The sequence below is a fragment of the Ictidomys tridecemlineatus genome, chromosome 14 (assembly GCF_052094955.1).
Source record: "Ictidomys tridecemlineatus isolate mIctTri1 chromosome 14, mIctTri1.hap1, whole genome shotgun sequence".
NCBI lineage: Eukaryota > Metazoa > Chordata > Mammalia > Rodentia > Sciuridae > Ictidomys > Ictidomys tridecemlineatus.
The window spans coordinates 57,624,241-57,648,631 of record NC_135490.1 but is presented as its reverse complement, the minus strand read 5'-3'; the positions used below and the strand labels follow the sequence as shown (position 1 = coordinate 57,648,631).

The 24,391-nt window shown below is 37.5% G+C and overlaps 1 protein-coding gene across 13 annotated transcripts in view; it reads right to left on the bottom strand.

The window, feature by feature from the left end:
• Positions 1-24,391, bottom strand: part of Nrg1 (neuregulin 1) — a 986,545-nt gene that overhangs the window by 197,478 nt on the left and 764,676 nt on the right. For 2 of the 13 annotated variants that reach the window (XM_005340070.4, XM_078031175.1), the window contains exon 1: positions 12,403-12,963. The exons of 8 other annotated variants lie outside the window; for them this stretch is intronic. In XM_005340070.4, coding sequence (XP_005340127.1) covers positions 12,403-12,502 — 100 coding nt within the window. In that variant the 5' untranslated portion in view covers positions 12,503-12,963. Of the gene's footprint in view, positions 1-12,402; positions 12,966-24,391 lie in introns of those variants that run through there. 3 more of the 13 variants (XM_005340069.4, XM_078031174.1, XM_005340074.4) reach the window with 2 other exon arrangements.

Sequence of the window (24,391 nt, the reverse complement as noted above, 5' to 3'; positions counted from 1 at the left end):
ACTGAATCAATTCTTAAGAACAAAAACTATGATCCCCGTACTTTGCTGGCCCCTGGTAATAACATATAGCATAAGGTTTTGTAAAGATTACAGTGAAATATAAACTGCTAAAATATACATATGTATTTACTCAATTTAAAGTTCTTCTAGGTGGATACAGTGGTTTATTTCTAAAAATTAAAAATATTAATGATAAAATTAAATGCTCAAAATACAATTGAGTTCACTGTCACCTCTTAACAGCAAACAAAAACAAAAATAGGACATAAATAAAGATTCAAAACATATTTTCTGTCTTGTTAAAAAAAAAGTCAGTAAAATGTAGAAATGTTGCCAACTTATTCATATACACGTATGTCCTGTTTAACAGCTCAGCATCTCTACCAGCTCAGGAAATACTACTTCAATAGCCTAGTAATCAGACAAATAATTCTATAGAAAGTAAGTCTAATCTGTGGCTCTAGCCCTTTTAAGTATATTATTCATTAATACCATTTTTTTTTTCAGTGCTGGAGAGTGACTCCAGGGAATTTCACATGTCAGGCAAGCACTCCACCACTTGAGCTATACTCCAGCCTTCTTAATACTTTTTGAAACTAATCAAAAAGAGAGCCAGTAGCCAAAAAAAGGATATAACCACCTATTCAGGCACTGTGCAAATGCCGTACTCATAACCTGGATATGTACATCAACATGGACTCATTTCTCATTTCCTAGAGGGACCAGAAACACACTATTTCCATGGGGTTTTCTACCCCCTGCCACATGACAATTCTAAGGATGCCCATTCTTTGCTTAATTTATGAAGGAGTTTCCAGCAAAGACTGCTATATGCACAATCAAAAACTAGATTCTTATAAGGATGGAAAAGGGTGTAATATGTCTGTGTGTGCATGTGTGTGTGTATGTTTATTATAGTGAACTAGACTACTAGCAAAACACTGGGAATCTTTCAAAGGATTATTTCTTTCTATGAGTTCATGTGAGAATTATTAAACCAAATTGGAGGTGAATAGCAGCCAGAAGCAGTGGTGCACACCTGTAATCCCAGTAGCTCTGGAGGCTGAGGCAGGAGGATTTCGAGTTCAAAGTGAGCCTCAGCACTTAGCAAGGCCCTTAGTGAGACCCTGTCTCTAAATAAAATATTTTTAAAAAGGGCTGGGGATATGGCTCAGTAATTAAGCGCCCCTGGGTTCAATCCCCAGTACCAACAACAACAACAACAAACAAAAAAACTAGAAAAGTTAGGGTGAACAAACTTTTTTTTTTTTTAACCCAGGGCCTCACACATGCTATATAAGTACTCTACCACTGGGCTTTCCTCTCATTCCTTTTTTGATGGTCTGTAAATAATGTAAACAACAGTTAAAAATTTAAAAATCTACCATTTCTTTCAAAATATCAAACTAGAGTACAACTATTTCTATAGATATGTTTCCTTCCTTCCTGTCAGCTTAAAGACAATTGGAAAACACAATATAATCAACATGTTATCAAAAAAAAGAAAGAAAGAAAGAGGAAAAACCCTCAAGACATAAGTCTCCCATTTCTGTTGAATTTAATATATGGAAAATCATGTATTTCATTTTCCATTCAACTCAGTATTCAAATAATTGGTTTTCTCTTGACAAACCTACCAGCTCATTTCCATAATTCCTGTAAGTATAACTCTTTCCCAAAATGGATAATGCATGAGCAATACCCCTAGGGAAGATTCCAAGTATATAGCAAGGTGACCTCACTAAAACAAATTATAATCACAATCTATTTTCTGTATTTGATCTTATCCTTCTGGGGACAATATACTGACCTTCAATATTATTCCCAGAAATAGATGACAATGATTTTCAGTATTACTGCAATTATAACTGTTTATAAAAATCTACCATCTCATGGGCTTTGAGGCAGCCCTTTCCCTTTTTTATTTATTTAAAAACAATTTCAAGTGAAGACTGTGAAGGGAATACTATAATTTTCAACAATCAAATGCTGTACTTAAAACCAATGCTTGCTTCTATTTTACTCTGTTGGCAGAGAATACAATGAATATTAAAAGAATATAAAGAAGGTTTCATACATATGCACAAAAATAATGTCTTCTTACTATACAAATGAAAAACAATTTCAGACAGTTAACTTTTTATACCACATAATACAATAGGCCCCAATCAGATTAATTCACAAACTACATTCATCTTTGCTTCTGGCTGGGAAAATAGAAGTCAACAGGCATATGTAGAAAAATGATTCTCATGCATTTATTCTATAAATATCTGTATGCAAGTATTCTATCAGGTACTGTTGTGCAATACAAAGTTACCCAATAAGTTATTTTTTACTTCCAAATATGGGAAATTAGGAATGGAAACATTGCATCTAAAGAACTAATGGGCATATATTTTAAGAGACTGGAGGTGTGTGTGTGTGTGTGTGTGTGTGTGTGTGTTCTGTGTATGTGGGCATTCATGAGTGTATTTAAAATACAAGTGTATTTAACATACTATTGTAATAATGAGTAAAACACCATGCACCACAAATGTTCTTCTGCTGTAAAACTGAGTTTACCTCTAGGCCAAAGATCATGCTAAATCTCAGGCTAAGAATGTCCAACTCTGATTTTTATGAATGTGTTCTATTTGGTATCCCGCTCTCAACAATGTTTCAAATTTCTCGGATCAATGCAAATATGTATTTCATATGTATTATCCACATGATATTTATTTACAAAGAACTTTCATGTATAAGACCCTATGTACAATATTCATAAAGTTACATTTTGAGGACTTAATATTGGAAACACATTGATGTAGCCCTACAGATAAAAACATCATTAAATGAACAAATAATGAAAAAAATGCTCAGATTTTCTTCCAACAACTGATATTTTAAATGAAAACTATGTTTTAGTCTCTACTGTATACTAGGAATAACGCTAAATATTAGCCCTCAGAACTGCCTCAAGAATCACATAAAATTATTGTCTACAATGTATAAATGTAGAAACTGAAGCTTATAGAGTTTTATGCTGACAGAATTACAGTAGTGGTAAGGGGTGTATCCGGGGTTTCTCCCAAACCCCACGAGAATACACAGCCTTGTCTCTTAACCACTGTTGTGTTCTAACTTCCAAGAATACCTCCATGTCCAGGACTAAAACTAGGACTTCCTGTCCTAGAATGGACTTAGTTAGTAGGCCTGACCAGCATTCCAGTATCACAGGGACATCCACTTGATGGGAATTAAAGTCACATTCTCATGATGATATGTTCTGGGCTGCCCTACATGGAAAGAAGAATTCTCATTTGGACTGCTATTTAGGAAAGAGCACAAATTTTTTTTTCCTTCCTATTTTGGTGGCCACATTGTGATAAGAGAGTTCTAGTTTTATGTATGTACCTATGTATGTTTATACATATATTTATTTTGTGGTACTAGGGATTGAATGCAGGGTGCTCTACCAATGAGCTACATCCCCAGCTCTTTTTATTTTTTATTTTGAGATGGAATATAACTAGGTTACCCAGGCTTGTCTTGAACTTGGGATCCTCCTGCCTCTGCCTCCCGGATACTGGGATTACAGGTACGCACCATCACTCCTAGAGTTTTATTTTTAAAGTGAATAGAGCCAGATCATTTGGGGAGAAGGCAAAATACTGATCAATTCTAGAGTGCTCCAAGAGTCAGAATACTGCTGATTTGGAGATATTTGAACCACTGGTTTCAAGACAGGACCACCACCTGTAAACCTAAACCAAAGAATATATATTTTAGAGGGATATTTTTTCCATCCCATCCCAGAAAGAATATGTAGATGTAGAATATGCAAATTTGGATTTAAAATGTGAGTCGTACTCTGTACTTCCTTCCATCTAGTAAGTTTATAGATAATAAAAATATCTTAATTAGCAAAAATACCAATCAAACTGTAACAGGATCCTTAAGAGGATGAGTTAAAATGTCCTGTCTGGATTTTATATGAACTGCTGACTACACAAAGTGTATGTTTTAATCTATGTCAAACCTGGACAGAGTTTCCAGAAAAAGGAAACCCTTTCCAAACCAGTCTTCATGCTAAACTCATATATTACATGAGTATAAAAAATGAACAACTACAAAACAATTCTTTTATTTAAATACTCATAACCCTGGACATAGTATAAATTCATAACTAGAAAGTAAGTCTTCCAAGTTGAAGGCTGGGGAGAGAAGAGAGAACAAAGGGAAGTTCCACAGGAAAAAAAAAGCATATATGGAATCATGTGAAACATAACACAAATGTTCACCTGGTAGGCACTAAATTATAATGTGTGATATCTAAAATGACTCTTCTTATCCTGCAGCCTTTATTATGTCAACTACTGTTAGAGCAAGTTATCAATCCTCCTCTGTTTCCCTTATCATCCTACAGTGTCAAAGCTTCCAAGGAATCATGTGAAAGGGAAAGAAGAGACATTTGGAGACCACCAAGAAATTTTCTAAATTCCGATAAAATTAAGAATAGAAAGAATACTTAATTCATGGTAGACATATTTTTTAAACATTAAATAGCAACATATGCTATCTTTATAAAAACTGCTGCCTCACTAGGAGTATTAGATTTCTTTTAAATATCTGTTACCTACCTCCTTCATTTTTTTCTTATTCTTTGATTCTTGGATGCCTTTCTAATCAGTTCACATATCAAGTGTTATTTCCAATTATTATACTCAAATGAAAGTCCTAAATCACATATAAAACAGCTAAGAAAAAAAAGTTATAATGTTTGAGGCTTTTTTAAAGAGAAATTCTAAAAAATAATCAATATTCAAATTTTGCCTTATATCAAATTGAATATTTCTGAGGAAAAATTGTAAAATGGTTGGGAATTTCAACTTTCAAATTTGGAGTCCTTCAATATAATTAATATATATATATATATATATATATACACACACACACACACAAATATATTTTCAAAATATTTTACCATATTTATAAAAAATATTTTCTGAAAAAAGAAATCACTCCAGATTGGAATTTAGACATTTCCTTGTAGACTTTAGAGTCACTATGGAATAGCTAAAGAGACTATGACACCCTTTAAAAATGTAATTTAAGTATCTAAAATTGTGAGATTATATGTAATAATGAAATGCATTATAAGCATATACACTTTAAAAAATTTGCTTTATTGAAATCCAAACTTTATAATATAAATCATCTAATAATGAGATGCAATTTCACTTGAAATAAAATTCTTGCTTATTAAAACTACTAGAAAAAACAAATTGATGTGGAAATGTGAAAGTGAGTAAAGAGCTTTCTTGTTTTTCATATCATTCCATAAAATAAGTATGGAATTACTCACCAATCATTAATGTTAAATTTTGTGGTAGAAATTTACTACCTTTTCCTGTAAGGAAAAATGCTAATTGCCTTAGCATTTAGTATACTAACTTTATACTGAATCCATTTTAAGTGGATATCATATGAGCTTGACTGTTGATTGGAGAAACTGCCATTGCTTTAATTATTTCCTATCCCAGATTTATTTTATAAATTACTTTAATCCCCTTTAATTACTAAAACTTAAAAAATGATTTCTTCAAAGTTGTCATTACTATGTTATTTAAAATAACACGTAAAAACATAGTCAAATTACTAAAGACCCAATATTAGATTAAACTCTGTAACCCTGACAATATTGATTCATGTATGACCTATAAAACTGACAGTTTCCTATGGTTCAGTCTAATGAAATGGGCCCTGATTCCCATATCATTGAAACTAAAACTTAACAGCTTTTCAGGGGAGACAATTGCCTGTTGATTGAAGTTGTCAGAGGTTTGGGGTACGGTGGCAGAGCAAAAGCTATCTTTATCAGTGATGCCATTCTTGGAGGAAAAAAAAATGTGAACAATATCACACTTTTAAAAGGGAGAGGAAGTAATATCACAGGAGTAACTCACAACAAAAATGAGAAGCACAGGGTAGAATAAACCATGAGCAAGTAAACCACAAATAACAGGGTTGTGTGACAGTATTATACAAAGAATGAGTTACTCCATGATCTAAAAGATTGAATTACTCAAACCTGTGTGTAAATCAAAGTAGGGCTCTTAAATAGTGAAGCCTGGGTCAAGGAAACAGAGGGATAAGCAAAACGAAAACAAATCTATTGGTAAACACTATGTGTTCGATTTTGATGCTTTCACATATAATTTTACAATGCCAGAGTAAAATTTTCAAATACTACTAAATCTTTTTCTGGGTATCACTTGAATTTACTGGACAAGGAATGCTTGGAAGATTCTTAGAGCTGCTTGGCTCCCTGGGGAAAAGGTGCCAGAGAAGATCAGTCTGACAGATGTTCCCCTGCAAGTTCCCTTGATGGCTGCATCATCACCATCAGAATGATGTTTCAGAATATTCTGATTCAGAATTCTTAATGAATTCAGGATATTTGGTTTCGTTGGAAAACAAATTCCATTTGAAGCAGCTAACACTGAGGGACTCATGACCCTGTTCCTTCCAGGAGATTGCCCAGAATATTGCAGGAACTTAAAAAAAAAAAAAAAAAAAAAGTCAACCTTTGGGGAATAGCAGTGTGATGCTCTTGCAGCACCCTCTGGAGGCCACAGACAGGTGACACTGGTAAAAGAAAGAACTGAAGAGAATTCTGACCACCTCTGTCTGACCTGTCCAGAGGCCCAAGAACTGCCCAGATCTCACTTGAGATGGACAAAAAAAAAAAAAGCCATTCACCAATCATCATCCAGGATACATAAGAATTATGCATAAGTCATTTAGTTTACAAATTGAAAAGAGGGACTGAAGTTGTAGCTCAGTACTAGAGCGCTTGCCTTGCCCAGGTGAGGCCCTGGGTTGGATCCTCAGCACCATATAAAAATAAATAAATAAAAAGTGTGTTCATCTACAAATAACATATTTAAAAAAACACTGGGAAAGAGGTCCAATATGAAACAATATTCTCCATAACTTTGTTACTTAATTTTATTGTTAAAAAAGCACTGATTGGTATATTTTCACATGCTACACTCTGAATTCTTGTGGGAATTTATTGCAGAGGCTTTTTGAATACTTTGAGGAGAGGGATGCGAAAATTTTCATTAACAAAAATCTAATTCTGTGCAGATGGTTATATAGGATATTATTAATTAGCAAAATTCAAAGTAGCCATCTTCATGCTTATTAAAACTGAGACTAAATTAAGCTGTTTCTTTTTTCCATAACACCTCACTTTTTCTAAAGCAACAAACACTGACATCTATTGGTACTACGGTAGTTTGCTTTTTTTTTTTTAATCTACTGAAACTTATGCAAATTCATACTCTCATGACATCAACACAATTAGGATAAACCCAAAATATCTGCTTGTTCTTTTGGAGAAATTTTATTTTATGTACTTTAACAGATACATTTTTTCCTCTAGTTGAAATGAATCCATTGTTCAGCTAATCAAATATGATTAGCTTTGGTTTTCTGCTTCCTCTATTTGCCAAGTGAAGAGCTATGGGGTTAACTAAACTATCAGAAGTCCACTTATTTGCCTCTTTGAGCAAATAAAAATGACTCACCTAAAATATTGACATTGGTTTATTTTCTTCTATCATGACACAGGACACCAAATTAGCAATTCTTTTAAAGTCAAATTTAACTTGTAGCTTTGAGAAGGCTTCAGGACACTGATTTAGTGAGAGAACATAACATTCTTAGAACCCTAAAAATACATATAACCATTATAGTAAAGGGGGAAGGAAAGAAAATAGGGAGAAATGTCGCTTTACCATGTTCACTGTTTTGTTTATATTTGCAAATACCTGCACACAATTCTATGAACTTAACAGGCAATATACTGTTACTCTTGATAAAAAGATAACAGGACATATTAATGCACATGGTTTTTCAATTGCTATAATTTATACTAACCCTCAAAGAGAAGATTACACATTCTAGACAACAAAGAGAGATTTAAGCATCAGCTCTAAGTGTTGCCAGAAAAGGAATCACATTTCAAAATCTTCTCATAGGTTGAAACCTCAACATTTTTCTGCCGGGGATAAAGTTAAGTTGTACCTCACTGTATTTTCAATATTTATATTGAGTTCAGCACTGTTTTCATAATACATACATGCAGTTATGGAATCTGACATGCTGGTCCACTTTCCTCTATCTTTTCAGGTAGTTCATATTTAATATTTATACCTACACTAATCTAAGGTCAGCATAGGATTTTTTTACCATAAAAGGTAAATTTTGAAAATTCTATCAAATATCTGTGCAAAGACACAGGCAGTTCATACTTGAAGTAATTTTATAAGAAGGACTTAGATTTAGTAGGCACTTATCACACGTTGGACAATGTTCAGCATGCTTTCCATGGGTTATCTTGTTTACACTTTGCAATGTCCTCATGATAATGCTATTATTATCCCCATTTCACACACAAAAGAGGAAACTTAGGCACAGAAAGATTAAGTAACTTTCCCATGGCTCTGAAGTTGAGAAGCTGCTGAGCTATGATTTAAACCCAGGAGATATGGCTAGAGAGCTAATAACAAGGCCTTCTTCCCTCTTGTTGCCTAATATTGAGGCTCTTGTGTATTTTCCACAGGTCAAGTGCTACAATACCCCTTGCCTGTGCTATACTATGTGGAACATGGTAAGAATTCAATAAACAGAAGCTCCCTTATGTTCAAACAGGAAAATATTCAGTTAAGGTACTGTTTAAATATGGGTCCAATATTTTCTGATTTTACATATTCTATTTTTTTTCCTCCAACTTTCATCAATATCATTTTTCATATATGATATTAGCATCCAAGTTTCTCCCATTCTTTCTGCTATTTTAGTTCTTAATAAGTACTATTTCATCCTGTAAAATAATCTTTAGTGTTCTTAATAATTATATAAGGTTACAAGAAACCAGGTTGAAACAGATCACTGGACATTCCTACCATTCTGTAAACACAGGCTGCCCTGTTAGTGACAGGGCACTTAATATCCAAGAATGTTTACAAGTACTTCAGCCTGTGGAGCCACTTAGTTAAGGAAACAGGTGGGTGATGTCATTCAGGGAGCACACAGCCTGCTTCTACCCATCTGGGATACTAAGTTTCTCAATTTTTCCACCACCTGTACTCACAAATGCCCCTTCTGCCAGGCATGAAGTAACGCAATAGTTTTAAAACTTGGTTAGGCATGATAATGACTTTCTTTATACCTGGTCATTTAAAAGATAACAAAAAATATTCTTTGCAGAAACTACCAAAAACATATCAGCAAACAGAGAATCATAAAAGGAGCTTATAGTCAAATACTAATTGGAAAAAAAAAGAAACTGCTTTTGTGATTTAGGTTTCTAAAGAAAAGCTTTGAGGAATCAATTCAATCAATGTGATGAAGCAGGATGTGGGAAGTACTGCATGCAGGAAGCTCAGGATGTTATAGGACTCTTGGCATATGGATCTGATACAAAACCCAGGGCTGTGCTGAGGTTGCTAAATTTTGAGCAAGGAGGAATCAACGACCCCAAGGGCTCAGGACCTATTAGAGCCATTATTATGGAATAGATAAATATGCTGAACATCTGCAACCCCGATAGTGTACAACTCAATATTCAGTATAAAAATGCAGATGCTATGAAACATAGCCATATATGTGTTGCGTATCAGCCACACATGTCATATGAAAGTTAAAGAAGCATTTTTCCCCTCCAACAGATGTGTTTATGCCTATGCATATAATATTGTACACAGAGGGGCTGAGTGGATGAGTTTCCTCAGTGTTATATCTCCCTAGGCTGTCATGAAGCAATGCTATAATAACATCCAAAGAGACACTTGGCCATTGCAAATGCATCACCAAGGACGTATAGCTTCAGTGGCTGTTTTAAGGAAGGAGTGAAACTTGGAATTGAAGGGAACTGATACAGGAGCAATTCAAGATATGGTTGTCTTCCTAAGTCCTGATTTGGGCTGGCATGGTAAGGATAAACACAGTAGTTATAGCATCTAGAGGTCATTACTTTGAGGATGACTCAGACCAAAAGAGCATAACACAGATTAAGAAAGTGTGTGGGTTCTTTCACAATTATTAGCTATCAGTCATCTATTCTCCTAGGATTAAAAAAAAAAAATACACAGGCAGTTGCCCATTATAAGGGAAATGACAAGGAAAGGAACACAGATTCCAAAGATTCCATTCAATGCCACATGCTTCTACCTAAAGCTGGTTTCAAATAGATCATTCTTTTCAAATCAAATGAAGAATAAACATACCTATCTAGTTTAACAAGTGCAATTTGTCCTTGAAGGGGATAAAAAGTCCCCCCCCCAAAAAAATGATTACTACATGACAGGACAGACAAATGTACTAAAAACTAGCCAAGAGACAAGTTTATCCCCATTTGGGAGGAAAACAAATGGGGAGAATGTCACTCAAAGATCAGTTTGGAAGGAATCACAACTGCTTGGAAAGCAGAATCAGAGCCACCAAAGAAGTTCTAGAACTCTATATCAAGAGAGAATATCAAGTAATCACAGAACAGCTGCCTACCTAGTAGATAAGATCTGCAGGGCACAAAGTGATTGTTTCCCCCCAAATCTCTCCTCCACAGAGCCACTGGCTTGTCTGCAATGTTGATGTTGTGGTCCTTCTGCTGTGAGCCCTTGATAAAATGTAAACTTGTCTCCTGAAAGGTATTCGACTTCCGGCCATTGTCCCTCCTTATTTCATGAGTCCATCTAAAAGGACCACATAAATATCTGAAGGCAATGCATGAACAGACAGAAACACCACAAATGGGATAAGAAACCCCCAAATAACTCTACAATTTTACAGTGTGGGTTAGGTCTAAGATCTCTTAGTGATCATGATGACCTTAGTAGAGAGAGTATTTACAGAAGCTGCCAAACTGGCTCCACATTTCATACTATGTTCAATAAACTGCTATACTGTATCTCCAAAATAGGGTAAAAGTATGGAAAATTTCAATCTCCCCTCAAGAGGGCTAATGAGCAGTAATTAAGGTGAATCTGATCAGCAGTGTCTTATTTTAGAAGCATGCACACGAATGAATGGTCCGTCAGTGGCTAAACAATTACTCTCTGTTCAATTTCTGTTTTGCTCAAAACCCTGCTTAAGGTCTCTGCCAATAACCCAGGTCCTGAAATGCTATCAGTGATTCCAATGAGAACACTAAGCAAATCTGGTTTGTTTTCTTCCTGCAAGGAACAGAAAAATATTTGTTTATCTTCTTTAGCCACAATATTACCAAGTGCCATTGAATTGATTCTTCAGAAGTACTTCATAAAATGTATGCTGGAGGTATGCTCTAAGTGACTTAGGACCCAGATAAAGCAACAATTGGGAATTGCAGAGACAGAAACTAAACAAAACCAAACCTCAACTCTCATCCCTCACTCCCCCCCCCCCAGCCCTTTAAGCATCTACTTCACTTGATCACTTATAAACAAGTATTTGTTCCAGATGTCTCTTCTGTCCAAGGCGATGTCTAAAGCATTAGCCTTTCTTGGGTATATCTAAGGTAACTCTGTCATTCATGTTGTATCCTGACAAATAGAAGATTTGTTTCTAGAATGCTTTCATTGCTATTTCATTCTATATACAACCAGTAAATAACTGGATTGAAAAATTTAGGTAAACTGTTGCTTTCTGATACCTCTTGAGAATGTCAATTAACCACGTTTGTCAAGATCATCCTGTAAAACAGAAATGCTGCGCCAAAGTTTGTAAAACTTATTTGGAGCTGACCTGATTCCTGGCACTGGGCTGAATTTTATCTGCTTCGCTAACCTTTAGGAATCCCTCCCAGCTGCTCGGAGTTTCCCTAGTGTAGAAGTGAATCTAGGGGAACGTGCGCACACGCTGCGACTCTACATCGCTTCCTCTCTGCCCAAAACACTACACCGACGTTCAGCTGCCCGCGCGGTCCCTTTCTCGACCACCCCGTAGCCAGGCACTCGCCGAGGCGACCAGGCTCTCCGTTCCCGCGGCCGGTTCCCACTTTTCTCGCTAGAGGGCAGACCGGGCCCACGCAAAGCCCTTGGGCGCCAGGGCACGCGCGCACCCAGCCTCCGCTCCCGCACGCCGGTCCCCCTCCAGGGTTGGGCTCAGCGGCTGAGGAGCTGGTGGAAGGCTGTGCCAGGGAGCACAGCACCTCCGCAAAGTCCGGGAGGGTACCAGCCGGGACTGTCGCCCCCCGTGCTAAGCTCAGGGCGTGGGTGCCCAGGTGAAGGGCAACCCCTAGGAGCGAGAGCACCAGCCAACTCGGCGGACACCACGGGGGCAGAGCTAGGAGCACAGGGCTCAGGCGGACGCGAGGGGGAGAGGCCACAGCACCAAAAGAGAAGGATGGCTGGGCCGGGGCTGAGCACTCACCTGGGCTCCGGTCGCCCTCAGCGGGCGCGGGTTTCTTGCTGGAGCCCCGGTCCTTCTTCTTGCCCTTCCCCTTGCCTCTGCCTTCTTTGCGCTCGGACATCTCTCCGGTGAAGTGAGCGTGGTACGCGTCCTGCTCCAGGCGAAGGCGACGCGCGTCAAGTTTGGTCCAAGGGTTTGAATCGGTTAGAGGAAAGTTTGTCCCTCACGGGGGAAAGCGAGCGACCGGGCTGCGGCGCTGCGCAAGGGGGTCTCCTGTTGCCTGCGGGGAGCAGCGGGGACGCGGCGTGCGGTCCTCAGCCACCTGGAACTGACGGTCTCTCCGTCAAGTAGTCGCCCTCGCTCTGGGGACGGCACCGGTGGCCCTGGGTCCCGCGGCTGGCGACTCCCGTCGTGGCCTCTCTCCGCGACCTCGCAGCCAGAACCGGGAGAGCGCTCACCGTCCCGCCCGCATTCCCATCGCCCGGCAGCCGCCGCCGCTCCTCTGCTGCCCTGGCGCTAGCCCGGAGTTCCGACAAGTTTGGGGGAACTCCTCGCCGGCTCTTTTTCAATTGCCCCACAGCTACCCACCTCCCGCCCCGCAGGTTGGAGGCTGGCGCCTCCTTTTCACCCTCCCCTAGCCTCGCCCCCTCCCTCTTCCCCACCACACCCCCACCCCGAGGCGCGGACACGCCACCGGGAGGAGCCTGGGCTCGGCGCTCCCGGGCGCAGTCCCTTTCCTCCGAGCCGGGCCAGGCGGGGCGGGAGGGGGAGGGGGCGGCGCGCAGAGCGGCTGCCGGGAACCCCCGACAGGGGTCGCTGGAAGCTGCGCGGATCTGCCACCGCCACCGCGGCTGCTGGAGCCGAGCCGAAGGGCCCGGGACGTTCAAAGATGGGACCCGGGGCTCTCGCTCCTCGCTTTCCTCCGCGGGCAGGCAGTGGCCTCCGAGCTGGTCCGATCGCTTTAAAGTGAAGAAAGATGTTGGAGGACAAAGTTTGCAACTCTGACACCTGTCCCCTAAACGAAGGTTCTGCAGCCCTTGGAAGGGCTGAAAACGTTTAGTATTTTTTTTCCAGAAAAGTTCAGAGTTTATTCCTTTTTTCATATTAATGAAGCTTCCCTCTTGCGTAGCGCAAAGATAAACTCTTGGAGGAAGGGAGTTTAAGGTAAGACACCGGAAGGGCTCCAGGAACCACTAGGACGATCGGTCTGCACTTCGTATCTGCAACTTGAGAATGTTCTGCCTTCAAGTACTTAAAAATGGGTGTGTGAGAATTTTCATCTTCACTTTTTCCTCAAATACAAAACAAACAGGAAAAAATCTGGATTTTTCTAAAAGGGGTGTCATAAGTTGTAATGCTTACTACAATTTAATTTTTAAAAATTTGATAAGCTACGACTCAAAGCACAATCGACAATAATTAAAATGACTACAATAGCCGGGAGTGAGTTCATTCCGCTGTGAAGGAGAGCAAGAAGGGAGCGGTAGAAGGAACAGATCAGATTAGGAGATCCTTAATTCATCAGTGCTAGTTTTCTCAGGTTCAAACTTTTCTCAGAACTGCACGTGAAACCTACTAGTTCCCTTGTCCTCCCTCTGGTGGAGAATTCTGAAGACCTTAAAACCCAGAAAGCATTGATTGGCACTCCCCTGAAAAGGGCAAAACCTAAAGACCATAGTAATCCTCACTGGGGAATGATCCAGAACAAATCTCCACGTAAAGAAAATATTGACCGCTACACCACCGATGTGACTAAGACTGTCTTAGACTGTTCATTGACAGTGACCTACTCTGGCGCTGTGATGATAAGGAAGTGGTAAACATGAACAATCCGTGCTCAACATCTACTATTCCACTTTCAAAGGGGCTTGCTCCTGTTTTTCCTTCTTTGGGATTAAAGCTAACTGAATCATTGCCTACCTACAGCCTTCTCTGAATTCTCTAATTGCCACCTTATAAGTAGAGGTGAAATACCGGTGCCTCCTTGATATGAAGGTGGGAAGGGAGAGAGGCAAAAAGTTCATTTTAAAATTGTCTTAAAATAAGAGTGATTTTATTCTACTCTACTTTGCATTGGAATAAGAACCAAACTCTGTTGGGGTGGGCTTAATTATTAAAATATGATAGCAATATTGCCATGGTTCTTTACTTTTAAGACGTTTGATATCCTCTGACAGCTTTCCAACAAACACCAAATACAAATTTCACTTTGCCACAAAAAAAGCAGAACCAGAGAATACATTATGGATATGTGTCAGTGGTACTGTAATATTCCACAGAGTCCAGTGTCTGGTGGACTCTGAATATTGGGTGAAATAACTCTGCTTTCCCAGGAGGGGCCACTGCTCAGCAAGAAGGGACAACAAAATTCAGAACATAGGAGTCCTTTCAAAGATACTTTATCTCAAGGATGTGACACAGTGTAAGGGTTTGGTGTACACCAGCCACATGTTATCCAACATACTATTTTGGAATTTAAGGACATCAATGTATTTTGAAACTAAAAGTAAATAAACTTAAGATTTCCCCACATAAAATAGAAAGCTAGTAGTAAAACCCATCTCCATGAAAATAATATAATTCAGTGATTTGGGGAGGAGAGGGTCTAGCTATTTTTCTTCAGAAAAAAAGCTTATTAATTCTCATTTCATAGGAATTTTCACATGAGCATAATGGAAAAGTGTATAATTTTGTGATAATTTTCTATTTGAATGAACCTAAAGATAGTTGATAATCTTCCAAACCTAAGCAGAAATGATCGTGCAAAAGAAAACTGATATTTCATTACCTTTAAAATAAAATATGGCACCCACCAGTATTCCTATAGAAATTTTAGGACTGGGGTATGAATGAATATGAATAAAGGAAAGTGGATATAAATTAATGTTCAATAGTTACTTTTCATTGGTTTGATATGGCAGAAAGAGGGGTGGAAAGACAAATATTACAATGATAATTGTTGAAGGAACTGTAAAGAAGACAGTAAACTGTCAGTTGAATGACAGGGTTGCTTCCTAGAACTATGCCCAGATTCTGGAGTCTATTTTGGTGGTCAATTGCAACTGAGTTGCCAAGAAATTACAGAAAAGTCCAATTTTTTTCTACTATTACATTGTTTAAACATGTCTTTATTCTAAAGAATACTTATTTCATGTTAATTTCTCAGGAATTGATTTTATTACATATTTACAACCAGCAAAAGGATAACAAAATTAAAGTCAATTTATTTGATAGTTAAAATATTTGTGAGATTTATCTAGAGTTTAAAAATTGTCCTTAAATTATCCATCTCTGTGGTCAGTAAGTGGCAAATGAATTTATTTGGCATTTTCACAAAGCCTTGGAACTGATAGGACAGAGGGACAGAGAAAGGAAAAGGAATTTTTTGCTTTTAAAAAACGTAAATATGAACCGCAATTGTATACGGTAGAAAAAACAACATATCTTCATGGTTTAATTTTATTAATTTGTTGGGTATTGTTCAGCTCTTAGAATTGTATCATATAAGACATATCAGCTCTTGACTAACATGTCAACCTGTCAACATATGTCATCTGAAAAAAAAGAAGCAAATTATAAATAAGCACCTTGAGAAGAAAGGCAAAATGTAGATCTTATATAAAATGACAGCTTAAAAGAAGTGCAATCATGTACCATTACATTTCTTTGGCTCGGCTTCACTTTTAGAAGTACTCTTACAATCTATAAAGCTGGTTGAATATACTCTTTCCGTAATTCCCTTTTGGGACTACTCCAACAAAATTTTTAAAACAGAAAAAAAATCATACAAAAGAAGATTATTAAGTGAACATAAAGTGCATTTTTTAAAAATACTATGCATATTTACAGTAATGAGAATTTAACTTAGAATTCTGCAAATAGTTAACAACTTTTTTAAATGAAGTAACTTTTTAAATAACTTTGTGACAAAGTTGATATTAATGAAGATGCATGAAGGCAAAGAAAATCTCACCAGAGTCAATACCAACTGAAACAACCACCAAATGAATATGATTCATTTGTTTAACAAGCATTTATGGAATGAAGAGGCGGACAGTGCCGAAACAGAAATAAAATATTACTCCGTTTATCATGAAGCTAAAAATTATGAGAAAGACATAAAAACAAACTAAGTATTACAATATGTTATAAAAAGCAGAACTGTGTAGGTTTTCTGGAGCTCATAAAATTTGAGGGACCTTTGAAAAGGCAATGAGTACAACATTAGAAATACAAATTTAGGCTCCCTAGCCTAATCAGTCCAATGCCACCTGCTTAGCACATGAACAGTCTTGGATTCAAACTGCAGCAACAAATTATACAAATTCAGGTACAAGAAAATGCAAGAGCCCTTATAAATGAGAGGCCTTGGAGTTTCATTACCTTCAAGATGAATTCACCTCTACAAATTTCAAGCATATTCTATCATCTGCAAGAACTGTAGTAAGACTACAGGATGATGATTATACACTATCTTAGAGATTAGTTAATACTATCTTAGAGATTAGCTAATACTATCTTAGAGATTAGCTAGTACTATCACTGCCAGTAGGAGACATTAACAAACAATCACAAGGAATGGAGCACTGGTGCAGTGGTGCACACTTGTAATCCTAGGGACTCAGGAGGCAGGAGGCAAGAGGCAGGAGGACTGCAAGTTCAAAGCCAGTATCTGCAACTTTAGGGAGACCCCATCTTAAAAGGGGCTGGGAATGTAGCTCAGTGGTAGAGCACCCCTGGGTTCCCAGTGCCACACCCTACAAAAAGGAAAAACTGAATTGACTATCCTGTAAGGGAGAAAAAATAAATGAAAAGAGCCTTAGTAATTCACAGATTAGTACTTGTTCTGTATGTTTAGACTCTGAGAATCAACCTGCAAGTTAAATGTGTTAAGCAAAGTGTTTCTGACCAGCTAAAGGGCAAAACTAGTAATGGTGTGATCTATTACTTTTAGCAAACAACAAAAATTACTAATTAATTCAATTTCATAACAGAATGGTGAGTTCAGAATCCAAATACCAAACAACATTTAAAATAAATCTATGTTCATGCTTTTCTGCTTGTGTGATTTTTAAAGTTTATTATATACCAATGATTTCTGTTATCTTTGTCATTATTAATGAGAAGATTACTTCATGATTGATATCGTAAATTAAAATATAGATAATACAGTCAATTACTAATTCTTAATTTCAGTTTTATTTCTTTTTAGGGGGAACACTATTTGGCAAATTGATTCATATCATAAATCTCTTTTGTAATAAGATAGATATTTAGGCCAATAGGTTTTGAAAATACCTTAATTTCTTATAATACCTTCCCACTCATCTTTTCAGTCATTCTTCCTGACCACACTGGTTATTTATCTTTTATCTCCCTTGATACCCTTGCAGAACAACCTTATTTCAGATATATATGTGAAGGAAAAATCACAAATTTATATATACATATATATATACATAGATATATTCCCCTATGAATATGTTTGTATGTATGTATGTGTATGTGTGTGTGTGTATGTGTGTGTACAGGGTTATGTAGTTACCTTTACTCATTCTATTGGAAATGAGAAATATTGTATCTGAATGTGAGCATACATAAGGCAGAGATTATATATCCGATAATCCACTTTTCTCACTGTTCTCCATTAGAATTCCTAGCACTGTACTTTGCATCTACTAACCACTAAATACTTTTGGTTAGAATGAATTTAAATAGAATAGAATGAATATAAAAATCCCGGTTCTGATATTACCATTTTTTTTAAATCCATCTACTACTGGTAACCTACTCTGATAATCATTTTGCTACCTCCTTTTCTTCAGCAAACCCATCTCCAGTTTTATCCTTCTTCACTAAATTCTACCCAAATCCAAGCCTTCATCCTTTCTTTGCTTTGACTGTTGCTAGAACTTTCTACTTGGACTATGGCTTCTTCCAATTATTTTCCACCTTCAGAGGTCAGAGGAGTATTTGAAATGCAAATCAAACCTACTCACTCTGTGCTTCCCAGAACTGTATCCAAGGCCCTTGCAGAGCTAAGCTGTGCCTAACTCCAGCCCTGTCTCTCTGTGCTTCATACACAGAAGCCTCCTTGTAACCTACCTGAAAAGCCTGCCATTCTTCCCGGCCGGCCTCACTGCCTTTACACCTGGTGTTTCCCGTGCCTGAATTTTCCCACAATTCCCACACTTTGCCAAATGCCACTTATCGTTCAGGCCGAAAATAATGTTGTTTTCTTGGGAAAGCTTCACATCACCTTTCAAATTTAAACTGTTTTTTGTTTTTTTTTTAAAATCTCCCATCACACTTTTTGCATCTCCTTCATAACATTTCTCCCAATTTGTAATTATGTGCTTATATTGATGAATGTTTTTTACATAATCTCTTTCCACTGGATATGAATCTTCTTGAAGAAAAGACCATTTCTTGTGTAATTTTATGTCTACCACTATGCCTGTCTCATCTTAGCCGATGCGTACACTTTGTTAATTAGTGATTAAAATGAAGATCAATAGAGTGATTTTCATAAGCATTAAGATTAAAATATGTACATGTATGTATTGTGTATTTAGGTTTATTTGATTAGATTTTTAAATGATAGTTATGACTGTAATACTAGGCATGACATTTTGAGGTAACTTTTGTTAAAATAAGCATTTTTTTCTAATTAGTTTTTAAATTTATATATGACAGTGGAATGTATTACAATTCTTATTCCACATATAGAGAACATTTTTTTTTCATATTTCTGGTTGTATACAAAGTATGTTTACGCCTTTTGAAGAATAATTATACAAAATAAAAATTTTAGCCAGACATGGTGGTGTCTACTTGTATTCCCAGAAACTTGGGAGGATGAGGCAGGAGGATCACAAGTTTAAAGCCAGCCTCAGAAATTTAGGGAGATCTTAAAAGAAGCTGGGGATGCAGCTCAGTGATAGAGCACCCCTGGATTCCCAGTACCTGAATATACATGCTTTTTTTTAACTCATAGTTACAATCTCTCAATGGTTTCTCTAAGGATTTTTTTTTTTTTATTGGTTGTTCACAACATTACAAAGCTCTTGACATATCATACTTCGAACAATAGTTTCAAGTGAGTTATGAACTCCCATTTTTACCCCAAATACAGATTGCAGAATCACATAGGTTACACATTCACATTTTTACATAATGCCATACTAGTGACTGATGTATTCTGCTACCTTTCCTATCCTCTACTATCCCCCTCCCCCCCATCTTTTCTTTCTATCCCATCTACTGTAATTCATTTCTCTCCTTATTTTTCTTCCAATTCCCCTCACAACCTCTTTTATGTAGTTTTTTATAACAATGAGGGTCTCTTTCCATTTCCATGCAATTCCACTTTTCTCTCTCTTTCCCTCCCATCTCGTGCCTCTGTTTAATCTCTAAGGATTGATGCAGTAACATTCATACAATGATAAACTTCTGTTCGGTCTCTCTCTCTCTCTCTCTCTCTCTCTCTCTCTCTCTCTCTCTTTCATTGGGGAGCAAACCCAGAAATGCTACACCACTGAGCTACATTCCAGTCCTTTCTATTTTTTATTTTGAGGCAAGGTCTTGCTAAATTGCTGAGGCTGAGGATGAACTTGTGATCCTCCTGCCTCAGCCTCCAGAGTTGCTGGGGTTACAGGTGTATGCCACCAGAAACCTGCAAAAAATTCATTTTTCTCTTAAATTGCCTCTGCAAGTTTCACCTGAAGATTACATTTATTGTCTTCATTTCCTCCCTTGGATTCTTTTTGAGGGGTCAGAGAAAACCAAAAGGCAGCTGAGTTTTAGCAAGGAAGTTCTAGCTGTGATAACAGATGTAAAACTCCAAGGATGGCATTGTTAACAGGGTAAAAATTTCTTCTTATCCTGGGCATGATGTAAAGTTCTTCTCTCTATAACATTATTTTTCACTCTACAGACCAATGCTAAGTCCTCATATAAGCACTGAGCTACACTCAGAGCCACCTCAGAACTCACTTGGAGTTCAGACTTAATTCCTTTAATATTTTGCTGTCTTCTCATCATCCATACTCATATAGGACATACAAAGGGATTTCTTCATGCACACTTGGGGCTCAGATTCTGTGAGCATTTACTATATCAGGAGAGATCAGATGCTTCAATAGCTTTGAACAGACAACCCACATGATCCTGTGCAAGGTTACCATCTTAGTTCCTTTCAAACACACTTTCTTCATTATTGTGAAAAGATTCAACCCTATTACATTTCTAATGATGCTAAAATATAAATTAAATGTCATGACTGATGAATTAATATGTCAAATATTTGAACAGTGAGAGTAATTTAGCAGGTCAACTCTTTTCTCTGTTTGTTCCATAAGAGACACCTGGTAAAAGGCATTTCCAAACCAGATTATAGTATATAGGAAATTACTTCATAATGTCATCATGATTGCTGGGCTGCATGGGATGAAACGTTGACCCACAATATTCTGTACCTGGTCCAGTAATGCAATAATATCACAATATTTTTCCTCTTCTTTCCCACATTATTCTTTGTAACTTCCTTGCTAAATCCTTATGAAAACTGCCCTCCTTTTGTTCAGTTCCTCCCCATGATAGAGCCCAATGCTTCATATATCTAACTTGACTAGGAATTTTTAGTTTCAAACTGAGAGCCAAGAGTGAAGTTCTCAGTGGAATGTTTCAGCCATCTCCACCCCTGGATCGAGGCCTAGAAGTCAGCTTTATGCTCTGCAACAAACCAACTTTCAACAAGCTATATGTTAGAGAAATCGTGTGCATGTGTGTTAAAAAAATATTTGTGTCTTTCAATTCTCATTCATTTGGGAAAAGAATTTCACAAGTATTAACAACTTATGAAAGGCAAGCTATCTTTTAAAGATGACTTAGCAGGATAATTAGCTAACTTGACAGAAACCAAATGAATGTCCAAAAAATAACTGGTGACCAACCATGCAGAACATTACATTCTTATGGAAAATATTGTCTTTGCTGCTTAATCATAGAGACTGGGTTTGTTCCAATGCTTCCCCATAGGTACAAGATGGAAACCACCACCTAATTTAAATGGAGCAGGGAGCTCTGGTCTCAGCTGGGGTCTTTATAAAGTTTATGGAATTCACTGGGGTCCAGAGAAATTCTGGGAGTGGTCCCGGGCCAGAGATATTCAAATGACTGTCTAAGGGTATGTTTGGATTAGTGTTCGTGACTGATCTTTGGTGGCAGGTTTACTGAAGTCTCTGGGATCCCATAAAGCAGTTATATCCAGACCTGGAAAATTCTTTCAGTTGAGCTGAGATTCACTGCCACTAACTCAAATGTGGATAATTCACAAACGTGTATCTACTGCTCTAAATTTTGTCTGAACTCCAAGCCTTTATTTGTAACTCCCTCAAATTAAACATGTCCCAAATAGAGTGGATTAATTCCCAACCCTGTCCCCAAAACTAAAAGTTCAGCTCAGCTCAAAATCACAAACTAGGTGCTATCCTTCATTTTTGTTCTTCCATCTTCTTTTCCTTCCCTCAGTCCAACCACTCGGGGACCCCAATGTCAGCACATTCACCTCTGAAGCAGTTTTTACTCTCACCCCTTTGATTCTTCCCTTGTGTGGGTCCTCTTTATCATTCTTTGACTGGATTTGTTAAGTTCTCATTTTACCATTACAGTTTCAGTCTTCATACTCAGCTATTCTTCCTCCTGCCTCCAGAGTTAGTCTTCTTAAATACAAGTTATTATCTTGTCATTCCTTCTCATAATGTCTCCATTGGATTCCTGATGCTATAAAGTTGAACTGTCACTACAAAGGACTGGCAGACCCCTTCCAATCTTCCTGTTGCATGAATTATCAGCCTCTTTTTATCTACCTTCCCTATGCATTTGGTATACCCTGCACATCAAAGTATATATTCTCTTACCTAACTTCCTCTCTGTTTGTCTTCTACCTAGAATTTTCTTCCCTTTTCAGCCTGGTAGACTTCTACACTTCCTTCTAGAACCAACTAAAAACTCACCTCTTCTATTTTTTTTCCTGTTGTTCCCAAACAGAACAAATTTTTGCTGAATATGCTTTCTTTACATATCTTTGGTTTAGCACCTGCGTTGTTGTAATTATATGTTTTCCAGACTGTCTCCCTGTTAGGCAGTAATGATGCCTCAAGGAATCATCTCTGTATCTCCTTAAAGGACACACCCAACATGTGTGTATTATAATGAACAAACTATGTAAAGATTCACAATTCACATTTAATTCAATTTCATAGTGATTCAGGCAACAGTTTCCAACTTTAACTTTTTTACTCTAACTGAAACTAGGCATTCATGATGTAACTCCAACTTTTCCAAGTTCTGCAGCTGTATGAGCTACAGCTTAATTGATTTGTTCAACCTAAGTTACATTTTGCAGGGTTCTAGAAAAAGGCTAGTGATTTCTACCACCTCATTTGCATTTACTAAAATCTATATTACCCCTTTGTTTAGCACTCTATGCCTTATTTCTTCATCATAAAAAACTGTTTTAACAATAACACCTATTACTCATGAATAATCATAATTAGGTATTGAAACATTCTAGTAAGCCTTTATTTGTAAATTCCTCCATAAATAAAATTAACTTTATTACATGTAGCCTTGATCTTGATTTTTGAAACATGCAATTGTAACTCTGGAAGAAGAGTTCCTTCATAGAGTTGATGTTTTTTGATTGCTTGAGATAGCCTCCATCTCTAAAGGGTACCTAGAACTCTGTGGCCCATCTACCATCCAGGTCTCTGCCCAAATCTCCTGTGGGCCTCAGAGGGTCATTGTCTCTGCCACAGGCCTGGACTAAACCCTGACAAAGACAAGACTGTACTCAAGACAGTGCCAATGAATCAGACGGAGCTCTGAATTCTGACTCAGCCACTTCACTGCTGTTTCATCATCTGTGAGTTAGGATTATAATATCTAGTGTATCAGGTCATTGTTGAGGATCAAATAAACACATGAAAGTAAAGTGTCCAGCCTACAGTTGTCACTGAGAAAATGGCACGTCTTTTGGTTAATGCCATTCCCTGACTTCCAGCAGCTGCTGCTACACCTGACAATCAGCACAGGTTGCCCCAATATTTCTAAATCCAGGCCAACTTTACAAAAAAGGAATTGTATGCCAAAAAGAATATATAATTTTTTGCTATTATAATTAATAGAGAATTCTGAATGATCCCAAGCCAATGGCACTTATGCTACAAAGAACAATAAGCCAATAAAAATGGAATATTTTATGGATATGAATTTGAAGTTTTTGCTTCATTGCTTTTAATTCATCTCCTCCTGTCATTCCTTTCTGGATTTTTGGCAGACCAGACACTCTGACCTTACCCAATGCGAGGAAGCAGATGGGAAAGGGAGGTGAAAAGAAAAATTAGTAGAATATAGTCAGCTCTCAGTATATGCAGGTTCCTCAGCCACAGGGTCAACCAACAGCTGATCAAAAATATTTGGAAAAAACACATGTATTTGTAATGAACATGTCCACAGCTGTTCTGTATTTTTATTGCTTGTCATTATTCCATAAGCAATACAGAATAACACTTATTTACATCACATTTACATCATGTTAGATATCATATTTAGAGATAATGTTAAGTACACTGGAGTAGGTGTGTAGGTTATATGTAAATACCACACCATTTTATATAAGAAACTTAAGAAATCTGCAGTTTTGATAGCCATGGGGTCCTGAAACCAAATCCCCTTAGACACCAAGGGACAACTGTACCACCAATTTGGTAAATAGAATTTTGAAGTGATCCACAAGATTTCTGTTCCCTGGTATAAATACCAGGATGAGAACTATTATACGGTGGGATAACACTCGTATGATTGGGTCAATTAGTGAATTTTGAACTATTCAAGACAGAGATTAAACTGGGTGAATCCCATCCATTCAGATGAATCATGAACAAGAGGGTGGATTTTTCTGGAAGAGAGGAGTTCTGCTAGATGTAAAGGAGTAGCTGCCTTTAAG